General features: G+C 40.4%; 1 protein-coding gene across 5 annotated transcripts in view; it reads left to right on the top strand.

The window, feature by feature from the left end:
* HIVEP1 (HIVEP zinc finger 1) overlaps positions 1 to 13945 on the top strand; it is a 128256-nt gene that overhangs the window by 73425 nt on the left and 40886 nt on the right. For all 5 annotated transcript variants that reach the window (XM_030444790.1, XM_030444786.1, XM_030444788.1 and 2 more), the window contains one exon: positions 2665 to 2718. In XM_030444790.1, the coding sequence (XP_030300650.1) occupies positions 2665 to 2718 (54 nt within the window). The remainder of the gene's footprint in view (positions 1 to 2664; positions 2719 to 13945) is intronic.

Here is a 13945-nt window from a genome sequence, read left to right as displayed (position 1 = left end):
AGAGCTGCTGCAGATTTCATCTGACAGTGTTAAGCTTGCCTCTGTGCAGTAAGAAATGCAAGTAGCTGTGTGATATGGTCCTGTTGAGGATGTGATTCTCAATGAAACGTTCAGCAGGCAAACCCACGTTAATAATACCCTTCTTCATTTACAGTCAAAATCAGTATCTCAGTTTCCAGAACCAACACTGAATTTTTTTTGTGTGTTGATGATGCTTAAAACTTCTGCACAGAGATACCTCCATAGGTAGGAAGACATGTATGGAATAAATATAACTTGATGGGGAAAACATATCAAGAGATGCAGGAAGCACAGGAGACCTTCTGGCTGTGCACTAACCGTATGATTACCTAGCTATTATTTCTGTTATCTTTGTTTCTTTGTTTGGAATTACAGTCTGACACAGAAGGGGTTGTGAATTTCTGATAGGAACTTTCTTTTTTAAATTGTATTTATTTTTAAATAATAGAGACTTCAGCATGGGATATCAAAGCATTTAATCTTTCTGGCAATCAAATGCTTCCAAAATACTTAAGTAATTTTTCTCTAGAAAATAAGATGATTGTGAATTTAAATGCATGCAGTTATTGTAGTATTCATGTGAAATATGAAGATAATTATTTTAAGAATGAAACTGCAGTTGTCTGTGTACATGAGTATAAATGTTGGTGACAAATCTTTTACATCTCTCAAGAGATTAACACTGTATCTTGTGAGTTATCTATCTCTAAACAGAGAGGAAGTGGGTTTGGTAGCTGATCTGTGTTTTGGTTGCTGCTTGCATTCTCACAAATCTTACAGCTCCATCTATGGGGTTAATTTGTTGGTATTTATTTTTTTCCTGTGTGTTCATGTCTTTCCTCAGCTGTCATGCACCTTATTCCATCACCTTTCTTCAAAGCAATAATCTGTGGGAAAACATTAGATATCATTAGATATGGCTTTCTTCAGTAGCATTCGTGGCATGTGTATAAAGCATGCTTTGTTTATGGTTCCTCTTATTTTTGCTAGAGATGGTTATTTACAGCCCATTCTATCAAACAAATTTAGAGATACATGCAGTGTCTCAGCAGCACCTGAAATCCATGAGGATGTTAAATATCAAGTCTTCACTGCTTAAAGCAATGCTACATAAGAGAGGGCTGGTAAAGAGATAGTGAATGGTTGTTCTCTTTTGGAGTTGCTTGTCTTCAGCAGCCAGTAAGTCAGGAGCACTGGTGAGATAGAGAACCTGGTTTTGAAAGGCAAAAATGCAGAACTCCAGCAAACTGAGCTTAGTCTTAGAACCCATGAGAAGCGCTTGTTTCAGTTAATTTTTTTTACTTCTACTGAGAAAATTATTGGAAAGCAAACGGTTCTGGTTTATGTAAGTCATTCTGCTCATAAATATTAAGGAAATAACTTAAAGCAACTGCTTTAAAAGTCTGTCTATGAAAAGCCTGTTTTCTTGAAATGTTGCATTTTATAGAAACAGTGATCATAAGTCAGAATGCATAAAGCCCTCCTTACTCAGCAAGGAAGGGATGAGGGCTCTGCAGAGCTGTCCTTCCCCTGTGGCAGCCATGAAGTCTGATATTTCTTGAATTGTACCAGTAGAGCTTTTGGATTAATCCAGTTATAGAACCACAATGGTTTGGGATGGAGGGGACCTTTACATTCTTTACCTTTTTCTGACATTTCATGTCAGAAAAAACACCCCCCCCTGCCCCCCCCCCCCAAAAAAAAAAAAAAAAGGGCAGCTTTTACAATTTTGGAATCTTATCAATTCCATCTGAAAGGTGTGTTCCCAGCCCAGATCTTGCTTGTTGAGGGCACAATTTGATGTAAAGCTCAGCCTCTCCATTGCCACTGTTTCTTACCAACAGAACCTCTTATCCTGAAGCCACTCAGAGGACTGTTTGCTACCAAAAAGAAATTGATCTCAAGTTTTCATTTGTTCCAGCTGCCCCTTTTCTTCTTTTTGCTCTGCACATGCACATGTATATACATGAAGGAGGTTCCCCACTTCCCAAGGGATCCTCTCTGCAACAGCAGTAGAAACACATTTCCCTTCCTGGCACCAGTGTGTTTGGAGGGCAGGAGGTGATATGCTACAGACACAGTAAGCATAAAGACTCAGGGCTTCTTTTTGCTCCTGCTGTGCATGTGTGAATTTTTGGTAGTTTCACAAGAATAAGCACGGGACTACTGCTCACCCTGTGCTACTCCCATGTGACAGTATTGGCTCCGTCGCTTCACGTAGCAAATCCTGTTTGCTCTTTGTATCACCGTGTTTAATGCTGTATTGTCTTGTTCTAACAGCATTTTTTAAAAAACATTAAAATGCTCTGTAATGCACCATAATACCTATTCAGAAGAGTCCCCTGACTGCATAAATTATTATAGATGGTATGGAACTACATTGGGATTAGCTGCTGCTAGCAGATCCAATACCAGTGCTTTTCTTTCTGCAGTTCCAAGTAATTTAGCATGTCAATAGCCTTGCTGGTAAGACATGATAAAATTTTATATGGCAGTATTACTCATGATGTACTGCATATTTACGGGTGAGTGGTGTCATTTCTAAGTATAAGCAGATAGCTCAAGACAGATTTCAGTAAATGACTTCTTAAAATCTCACCTTTTTTATATGGGTATTTTAATAACAACTTCTCTTTCTTGCAGACAAAATTGAAGAAGCACAAAAGCAACTCAACGGAACAGAAGACCAACAGAGAGGTAATAAACAAACTCCAAAAGTAGAATAGGAAAAAAAAACTGAATGGCAATTGTGGAGGCAGATCCAAAGCCTTACTGCATCAGTGAAAAGGCTCTGTTGGGGCTGGGTGCAGGATGAGGCCCCTGGCAATGTCTGTCTGGAGATCAGGAGCTGTGATCTGTAACACCTCAATTTTGCTGAGACACAAAGGCTTTTTTTTTAACCACTTGAGTAGCTGCCTCGACCTTGCTGAGGCAGCTGAAGCTGTAGCATAAGGGATGTGCACAGCTTATTGGCTGCAGCCTGCAATAGCCCTTTGGCTCATTATGTGATTTACCTAACATTAATAACTATATGTGGTTTATGGCAAGCAATATGTGAAGATTTCTAACATGCTGAAGGGGGATTGGTCATCACAGGTTATTTTAAGAAACAGATGACCTGTGACAGATTAAATCTGTGTGTTAGGGCTTGGAAAGCTGGTGGAGAGTCATTGTATTTCAAGGCTGGCTGGCTGCAGTTGTACCTGTTAGGTGGTGTTATAAAGCTCATCTGCACACCCACAGAGGAGTTCAGAGAGACACTGGTGGGGGGAGCCCAAACAGTACCTTGCCCAGCTGCTCCCAGGTCTGTCACAGGAGAGCTGTGAAAGGTCCATCTCCACAGGAGTACGGGGGCAGGTAGGAACCCAAATTATGGACCCAGAGGCAGGGAAGCCTTGTCTGGTCCCCTCCCAAGGCTGGAAGGGATGATGAGATTGAACTATGGAAAATTTCTCCTTGAGAATTCAGGCATTCATCTGTCATGGTGGTGAACTGTCCTTCTAGCCCGTGACATGTCTGTGAACAGCACTGTAAATTGTTGATGCTCTATCCTGGAACCAAAGTTTATTATCTTTTCAAACAATGAACTTCAAAACTTTTTTGAAGAAGAGAGAACACAAGTAGTATCCAAGTGGATCTCAGCAGGGCCCATCTGGCCTCAACAGAGGCAACAGCATGTACAGCTTAAGGACAGCACATAAGCCACTTTCTGCCATCCATTCCTCTGATGCTTTCCACAGTACTAGGGATGTCTGCCATGTCCCCTTAGTATATAGACATTAACAAAGCTGTTATCTATGAATCCTTTTGATTAAATGCTGTCTGCATCCCTCACAGCCTGGCAGCAAACTGCAGATGTTCATTAGCAATCACATTAAAAAATACATTACTCTTATCTTTTCTCTCGGTTTCTGACTTGTTTCAACAGGTGTCCCCCAGTTCAAACATGGTGCAATTTGTTAAAGAGCAATTCCACAGTCACTTTATCCACTACCTTTGTGATTTTATAAGCCTTGTCCATGTCCCACTCAGCTTCCTTTTCTCCAAGCTTCTGACTGGTTTAGTTTTTCAAGGGGAGGTTTTGTACACATTGTCGCATAGGGGAACCAGGGCTGTGAGGTTGCTCTTCATATTTGTGCAGGAGGAAGTTAAAAAAAAAAAAAGTATGGGACTTTTCAACAAGCTATTAAATATTTCTAACATGTTTTTGTCTAGTGGATTGTAAATAAGCATTATTATCAACCAAAAAAGAACTTGGTGGTGAAGTATTGTGGTCTGCTCTTCTTGCTGTTGGTCTTGCAGAAGTAATATTGCTCTGGATTTTTTTTTTTTTTGTGATGGACACATTAAAGCTAAAAGTCAATCTAACTTTTGCTTTTGGGTCTTGGTTCTCACACATGGCCCAGCAGCACCTTTGCACAAAGGAAGATTTAACTTTTCTAGTGTGAACTTAAGGATGTACTCTGTGAAGGATGGGGTTGCCAAGATTTACGTGTTGCTGGCACTCGGCTTTCACGGCATCTCAGAGTCACAAAAATTTATTTAGAAATAACTGGGATAATAAGACTACTCTATTCTAATGAAGAATGTTGTCTCTTTTAGTTTCTTAAATGTCTAAATAAATAGATTTCTTGGTAATATGAAGTAAAGAAAATTATTTACTTGAAGCTTTAGAGTCTGAATGCCATATATATGCTTTAAGCTAAACAAGTAAGCAAAAATATGCAAGTATTCACATAGGTTATTTTAAATCACAATCTAGTGTTTACAGATTCCCATGAAGTATGGTTATGCATGTTTCTTTTGTTCATTTATTTTGTCTTCCAGTTCATCTAGATCACTTTAGGTTTATTTATTTCCTATCTGAAATGAGCAGGAAATGTAATTTTTGTGGAATTTATCATAAGCTAAACCCTGCTTTGTCAGGAGCTTTAGTGGCACAGCTTATTTGCAGGAAGAATTTTTCATAAGTTTCATCATGCAGGGTTTCTGCTGACTTAAGTACAGCAGAAACAGTGTTGTGCACTGATCAATCATAACTTTATACCTGTGTGGGTTTTAAGTTAAGCTTAATTGACTACAAAAAGATATATATTTAACACCTCGTTGTTCCATTAGCTGTAGTAATCCAATTAAGCACAAATTGGAATAGATCTCTGTTAAGCACAAAGGAGACAGTAAATGAGTAGATACAGTGTTCAAGTTTGCAGACTTTGATTATTTAGCATGAAGTTGCAACCTACATTTTTATTTCTTTGGATGGTTGTGCACAGCCACATTCCAATTATGGATATTCACATGGCTTACCACTTGAGACCAGAGACATATTCATTAGGGGCCATACTCCCCTTTCTGCTCAATGAGTATATAAAGTGGATAATTCTTGTCATTTCATTTACTCTCAGCTGCCCAATTGCTGCTATGAATTTTCAGGAGGAAAAGCTGTGCTTCTCTTTGCTTTGATGGTATCTTTGATGGCTGTTTTACACCCTGGGTATACCCCTGCTTTGGGGTTGGATTTCATCTTCTGACACCATGTAAAAGGTTTTGTTAGAGTGACAGAGAAAGTCTTCCTCCCAGTGAGTGTGCCCTGTGGTACTCTTTAAGACCTGGAAGTGATGATGAGCTTGAACTATGGAAAATTTCTCCTTGAGAAGGCAGTGCAATCTTTCGCTGATGTGGGACCCAATGGGTATAATGGGCTGGAAGGCATCAGCCAAATCTGTCTGCTTTGTCTTTGACCTAGCTCTGGCCATCCTCCGAAGAAAGCCACCCCAAGAAAGCCTCTCTGTCTTCTCCCTTCCAGACTGGTAAAGTCAAGTCCTCTCAGATCCTTGTGATTACCACAGAGACTTTTGATTTGGTCATTCCCAGAACCAGTTCAGCCACTGAAAGCCAATGTGAAGCACTGTAAGCATTTGTTTTCTCTATCTATTGCAGCAGTTCTCTGCCTGTCAAAGCAGCCTGGGTACATCAGCTCCAGCAACACTGTCATTACATTCTTTAGGACTGGTGAAACTAACTTGATTGCTTCTGTACTTGGCACCAGTGATGCTAAAACTACTTCCTAAATCTCTGTCTCCGCTTCTGAAACTGTTCAGTGAACTAAAGTTGGTGACAAACTCCAGCAACACCAAGATTTGCCATAAAGTGGATGGCAGGTCCCCAAAGGAATCATCTCATGGCTTGATGTATACACTGCATTCCCCTCTGATCCTGAGATCTCTCTGGCTGCTAGGAGTACTTTTCTGAATTAATTTCAGGTAACTACTTCTTGCCATCTCACAGCCAAAATAAGTCAATGATAAATGGCTAGATCAGATGCGAAAGAGATTTCCTCATCCTACTTATTAGTCGTGATGATTTTTGTGTCTTATAAATTGGTCTGGGAACATACTTGTGTTGCTCGGATTCACTGCGGTTTAGACATGCAGACTGTCATAGTTTTTTGGTCAGGTATGAACCCATCCCTCTGAATAAGCTTGTTTGAATTTCAATTCAAGTTTTTAACTTTCTGCAATGTCGTGATTTAACCACAGTTGGCAACTAAGACCCACACTGCTGTGTGCTTGCTTCTCCACAGTGGGATGGAGGAGGCAATCAGAAGGGTAAAAGTAAGAAAACTTGTGGGTTGAGATAGAGACAGTTCAATAGATTAAGCAAAAGATGTGCACGCAAGCAAAGCAAACCAAGGAATTAACTATTTCCCATTGGCAGACAGGTGTTCAGACATCCCTAGGGAAGCCAGGCTCCATCACATGTAACTGTTCCTTGGGAAGACAAACACCATCACTCCAAAAGGCCTTCCCTTTCTTCCTTCTTCCCCCAGCTTTATATGCTGAGTATGACGTCAAATAATATGGAATATCCCTGTGGTCAGTTTGGGTCAGCTGTCCCAGCTGTGTCCCCTCCCAATTCCTCATGCACCCCCACCCTACTCACTGGTGGTGTGGGGTGAGGAGCATAAAGGGCCTTGATGCTGTGTAAGCACTGTTCAGCAATAACTGAAACATCTCTGTATCATCAGTGCTGTTCCCAGCTTAACTCTAAAATAGAACCCCCTACTAGCTACTTTGATGAAAATTAACTTTAAGCCAGACAAACCCATCACTCACAGAAGAGAGGGAGAGGTGGATAGATTCTCTGTGCCTAATTCTTCAGTAGATAAAATTCTAAACTGATTGCCACTGCAGCCTGTATGCAATATAAAAAAAAACATCCTGAACTGAGACTTCCAGTCCCTCTAATGGCACATAGGCATCTGCCAGTCTTCTCTCCTGATCTTTTCCCAGGACATGCAGGTATCTCTATGTCTGGCTTCAAGGAGAAGCATATTCTTAACCTATCTTATTAAGGGTCAGAGTCTTTGGATTATCCTGCTGGTTTAACCATGGCAGCTGAGTTTACTCAGACAACGCATATTTACCTGCTGTAGACCACCTTTCCTTCAAGATCCTTGCTCCATAGCATGAACCAGGACCCATGTTCAGGTGGCTCCCTTCATTACCTTTCCTGATCTGACCCCCAGAAAAGATAATATTGTAAATAGCAGAAAGGAATAAACTATCAGTTAAGTTTCTGATCAGTGTTCTATGTTCATTCCCTCCAGTTCATCAGTTCTGATAGAGTACTCATTTTGGAGTACCCACTTGACCTGAAGGGATCAGTGTTAAGGCCTATTTAGCACTTCTTTGAGTCTGTTATTTTCCTATAAACCAAGTTACTATACTATACTGTTCTGTCCTCAACATATTCATATTCCTTAAAGACCATATTCAGCTTATTGCCTGATGCTGGAGATGCTGCATGTAGAATATGAAGACTATGCTGTGTATTCTCCTGCATCCTCTGTTTCAGGTCCTCAGCATAGCTGTTCACTTCTTGGTCTGTGAAGGCGGATTTCTAGGTTGTGCTCACCTCTTCCAGAATTCCAAGCTGTTGTGACAGTTCTATCTTGAGGAGAGAGTTCCCTTCCAGTGACACCACAAGTTTCTCTTTTAGGCAGTATCTGCGTTTCGCTCAGCTCAATTCTCTTTGCAGATTTTTATGCATTGATATTTGTAGTGCCCTCTTCATTTGCATCTTTAGATACAGAAACATTGTTGGCAGGTATATGAGTTTTGTCTGCCTTCATTAGTAGCTGTTTAAGTAGCAACAGGCTCTGTCAGTATTTCCTGAGAAACCACCAACATAGAACCAAAGTCTTGGTTTGGACTCCAGCAGGGTCCAAGGAACTTCAGGTGTGCTGTTGAAAAGCACCTTTCTTTCCAGTCTCTGTCATGAGCTACTTCAAGCCTCGGTCTGCACTTTCAGCAGGTGCTAATATGTTTCTGAAACCTTAAAATAGGCATGGCATTTGGTGTAGTGGCCCTAGTCACCATTTGCATGGGACTCCATGCACTGTGTTATATGCATATATAAGCTGTGTGGCATCACCCATACTATGTCTGTACATCTAAGCTACTGGAAGGAAGCTAGTGGAAGGAAAGAGTAAAGAAAGACATTATGTTCCAGCAGCAGATATTCTCTGAGATGCACAATCTACAAGCACATATGTTCCCCTCCCACACTTGTAGTCCCTTCAGCATAGTGTGTTGGCATGGAGGAGAAGCAACTGAAATTAAATGCCCTTTACCTTGTTTGCCCATCTGCTGTTTTTTTAACTGGAATATTATTTTTCTAGTAAACTGAACAGCACTGAGTTTTAGGTAAGGAAGTTTGTCATCATAAATGGAAGCATGAAACTCTAGTTCAGAAATGTAGGTTCTGCTGCAGATTCATGGTAGATGTATTTTGTATCTTCAGTCCTTCCAAACCTTCCCTACATTATCATCTCTTTTGTTAAATGAGTGCACATTATTGACAAAAGCACAGAGGGAGTTTTAAATACATTATTATAAATACACTAGCATTCTCCCTAGATAAACGAAATGTTACATGTGTCTTATCTTACAAATTGATCCCCTTTTTTTGTTGCCACATCCCAGTGTATGGCTGTTTATGGCAGTTTATTCCCTCCTTCCTCTCCCCTCCCCACAGGCACTCCCCATCCCACTCCCCACCACTGCGCCTCTCTCTGCCAAAAAGCAGGTGGGAGCACTGGGTGCTGGTGATGTACTCTGCTCCCTAGGTCATCAATGCTATGTTCTTTTGTTCAAAGGCAATAGGAAAATGAATGATAAGGAGACGGATCAAACAAATGTCTGGAAAGGTGATAATAAGCCAGTTAAGCATTTTGATTTACCAGCTTAGAGTGAGCTTATCCTCCACAGATGTCTCCCTGAATTTTTCCTGTAGTTTGCAAGCATGTGAGCTTTCTGGATTCTTTGCTTCTGGGGTACTCACATTAATACAAAATTGTAGAATTATAGAAATGCTCAGTCTGGAGAAGACCTTCAAGATCATCAAGTTAAGCCTCATCCTAAGGCTAGTAGCCTGTTCCCGATGACCCATCACTAAACCATGTCGCCAAGCACCACATCCAGGTGATTTTTAAACATATTCAGGGATGGAGACTCAACCACCTCCCTGGGGAGCCTGTTCCAGTGCTTAACAACTCTTTCTGTAAAGAATTTTTCTCCTGATATCCAACCTAAATCTCCCCTGATGCAACTTGAAGCCATTTCCCCCTGTCCTGTCATCTGTCACCAGTGAGAAGAGACCAACCCCACTCTCACTACAATCTCCTTTCAGGAATTTGTAAAGGCTGGGAAGGTCTCCCCTCAGCCTCCATTTCTCCAGACAACACCCTCAATTGCTCCTCGTAGGGGATGTTTTCCAAACCCTTCACCAGCTTTGTTGACTTTCTTTGGGCCTGCTTCAACACCTCAATGTCCTTTTTGTATTGAGGTGCCCAAAACTCAACACAGTACTCGAGGTGGGGCCTCACCAGTGCCCACTACAGGGGCAGGATTTCTTCTTAGTCTTGCTAGTCACACTATTTCTGATACAAGCCAGAATGCCATTGGTCTTCTTGGCCACCTGGGCACATTGCTGGCTCATATTCAGCCAGCTGTCAGTCAATATACCAAGGTCCTTTTCTGCCAGGCAGAAATATATTCTCTCCATTTTGTATTTGTAGACAGCTGTGCCTCATTTTTGGGGCAAGACATATAACTAAGATCCAAAGTTTCATTTGATTCTTTTCCTCTTTCCTTATCTTCAGCAGCCATGTGTGCTAGAAATGTGGTCTGTGGAAGTATATAATCTTCAAATGGTGCACATTACAGTACTGTCCTGTTTGCTTCTTAGTGCTGCTGAGAGGTTTAGCTTGCCTTTCTGTTTTTCTCTTGGCATACATCAGATCTACCTACCCTTTACTTTCCAAATACTCAAACCAGCAAGCTAGCAATGATATTTCATGCAATTCAGTTGTGTATTTTCCTGATGTCTGATTTCATAAAGTGTTTGTATCTACATTAAAATAAGTCAATACATGTGTCTGAGAGGTAATTTATTTAAATTGTTCTGTGCATGTCAGTCTATGAGGCTTTAAATCAAGACTGAATTATCCTCCTAAAATATTTACAGCAGCTCAGACAGCCATGATTGGTATAGTGCAGAAACTGTTCATGTCTGCAGTTCATGTCATGCAAGATCTCACATTTTCATGAAGTTCCGTCTGTTATTGAAACCTCCCATGTTTTCACATTGAGGGAATATTGCATGCTGCTAGTAACAACAGAGGTGACTTGGAAGGTCCTTTCTGTTTCCAGGCACATTAATATACAGGGTTTTGTGCCCATGAAGGACAGTAAGAACACTCCTCAATTCTGTGGGATCAGGAATAGTCTCAGATATCATTTAACCTCATAATTTTTCATGGCTTTCGTCTGCAATAGTGAAGTAGAGTTTAATGTCCTCATTATACCAGTGGGGGCAAACTGATAAAAATGGAGATGTTTACATGTTCTTTGTTCTGAGGAACAACATTAGAATATGGTTCTAACCCAGGGAAGTTTTCTGGTTTCTGTAAACCTCCTGAGTTGTGAGTCAGTGTCTGTATCTGTTATTTCTATTTTTATTTTCTTTGGTTAGTACATTTAGTTTAGACTACTAGCAGCTGAAATCTGCTCAGTAAATCCGCTGCTGGTGCTAGACACAGCAAGAACTGGTATTGTTTTGACAGGCAGACAAACAGATTTACAGTTTTACATTGAACATTTCATCCTTCAGAGCTATTATGAGAACTTGGTTAAAACACTAATGGGATGTTGAAGTAGTAGTATTTTGACTTTTCCTGACAAGTATAAAAATTTTTTTGAATGACAGTTCAGCAAAAGAGATTCCAACCTGTAAGTGTCATTTTCAAAGGGACATTATACAAATTAACATCAAAAAACAATTGTTAAAAAAGCATCTTCTAGATAGTAACTGGAAAGCGGCTGTTTCAAATCACGGTGCAGTACATTGTTAAATTGGTGGCTATATTTTCAGATGCAGTTACATTTTGAGCTTTACCCTTTAGTACATAGAAGGATTTCTTGCAATTTTCTAAAATCTGAGGCAAGAGCAAGCTCATTTTTGTGGTGGGAGGATACTGAGCTAACTAGCTAGCTAATTCGAGAGGCATACCTACGCACATGTAGTAAATGCAATAGGTTGCTAATTTTAGCTGATGTGAGCTGGTAGCAAGCCAGTTGTGGAAATGAAAGATTTTTCACTTGTTAGCTTCCTTGTAGACTGCCTTGCATATAAATAGTGAGTGTTTCTTTCATACTTTCCAGATACTCCTTTAGCTCAGGGAGTTAATTTCCTCTGGTCTCCTTCTGAAGGGACAATACAATATTAAAAGGAATGATGAGTGAGATACAGTCTACCACTTTCTGATGAAGGAAATCTCAAAAAAAGGTGCACATGTGTATGTGTGAGAGGGCAAAAATAGAGACTGTGGAACAAAAGAGGTGGGGAGAGGAAAGAGGCATTGAGGACCTCCCATTGATACTGAAGCAAACCTGCCCTGGGGAGATCATCCTTCACACCTCTAGTACACCAGACTGAGCTTCCATGGTTAGCACATTCCCAGTGTCTAGATTTCCATCAACTTCCATCATCTTCTCCAGCTTTTGTCATGTTCACAGCACCATATACTCTTAAAAGAAGACCTGCTGTGTAAGACTTTCCTACTCCCTTTGCCAGAGCTCCTATTCCTTTCTTTGTTTTTAAACAGTACAGTCCTTAGGTCTGAGCTCTTTGCTGCTGTTTCTCTTTAGTTGCTACAGGCAGTATGGAAATGGTTCCATTTGATCCCTGCTTTTCAGCTAGAAGATGATATTAAAGAAAATATGACAGAAAAAAGAGAGAATATGACTTAGAAGCTTGTTCTGTTTGAACATCACTATGTGCAAAGAGAGCTTAGTTGCCATTTTGTTCCTTTAATTTCTGGGTTTTTTTTTTTTTTTTTTTCCATTCACTTTGGAGATTTCATGTTCAGTATCTTATCTGACCATATAGCAACTGCTCGTTTCTCATAACCCTTAAGCTGATTAGTGTTTCATGAGCTATTCTGTAATTCTCCAATTCTGTTTTAATGGTTTTCTTCTTCTTCTGTGTTAGGGTTGTTCTAATGGTTTATCCAAACTTTCCAGTAGCAACTGATAATCCTTGAATTGCATACAGGTAATTTAATTGTGAAACTTCACAACATTGCCTTACATTTTAGGAAGATTTCCAGATGTCCCTGACGTATTTTAGTTGCTTTTTGACAACATACTTTCTCCAACTGGTTATGTTCAAACATCTTTATTCTTATATGGATAGCTGCATGAAACTGGTTTCTGATGAGGCTTTGACTCATTAATTTGCCTTTGGGGAGGCATTCTGCTTTTTCCATGTCTTTTGAGTGCCCAGCAAGAAAGAATGTGCATATCTTAACAGCACTTAAGTGGTGATTACTTTTCTTAGTTAAGTGCTAAGACTTCAGTGTAAATTAGGAATACAGAGTTGTAATATGGCTGTAATGCAGGGTCAGTAGATAAACTCCACAGAGCTACAAAATGTAGTAAATATTTTTAGGTTTTTTGAGCACATTTAAAAAACCATATCGAATGCCTCTGTTGAATAAAATCATTTCACTTGGGTCAGAGATTTTCAGATGTGCTGAAATGTTGCATTTGATTCCCGTTCACACACGGATGGTGGCATTTCTTAGCTGAGGTTCTAGTATTAGCCTCAGCAGTCAAATGTTTATTGCTGTTTGATTTTTATGGTCTTCCTTATTAAGCACGCTGTTTTTATGGCTAGAGATCTGTTGGTTGTTACTTTCTTCACTCAAGCCAAGAAATTAAACGCTCAAAATAGACCCAGCTCTTACTAAGAAAATCTTTTTCGGCCTTACTAGTGTAGGGTAATTATGTACTTGCAGCCCCTCAGAATTCTCTCCTTCAGGGTCCTCTTGATGTGAGTTGCCATGACTTGAAAAGCTGCTGCCAAGAGAGACAGCTCCAGACTGCAACTTGTCATTCACCCTTTACCTGTCCCAAGGCCAGACAGGAGCTGGCAGGCTCTCACCTCTGCATCATCTGGGAGCTTCCTGATAAGTCCAAGCTGCATGCCTCGGGGCGAAGGTGTCTGGCTTGCCTTATGCTAAAATATAATGGCACAATTTATAAAGCTAAGCCATTCTGCCCTCACCAGTGGAACCACAGTATTTCACCTAATGCATGAGGAGAGACCAGAGCACATCTTCCTTTGTGGTTGCACCTTTCAACCTGTCGTTTGCTTTACTTCCTTTACTAGGTTCTCAGGGAAGAAATTTTTATGTTTTGAATAAGCGAGTGGATCATTTCTGTGTCTCTCTATCCTAGCTTCACTCAATCCAGACAGTTATCTCCCTTTAGTGTATCTTTGCAAATCCAGCACTGGTGAGAGAGAAGTTCAGAAAAGGGCTCTGAGTTGCCTCTTGCTCACTCCCATACCAGCTCTT

Source organism: Calypte anna, chromosome 2 (assembly GCF_003957555.1).
Source record: "Calypte anna isolate BGI_N300 chromosome 2, bCalAnn1_v1.p, whole genome shotgun sequence".
Classification (NCBI taxonomy): domain Eukaryota; kingdom Metazoa; phylum Chordata; class Aves; order Apodiformes; family Trochilidae; genus Calypte; species Calypte anna.
This window is presented reverse-complemented; position numbering and strand designations above follow the sequence as displayed.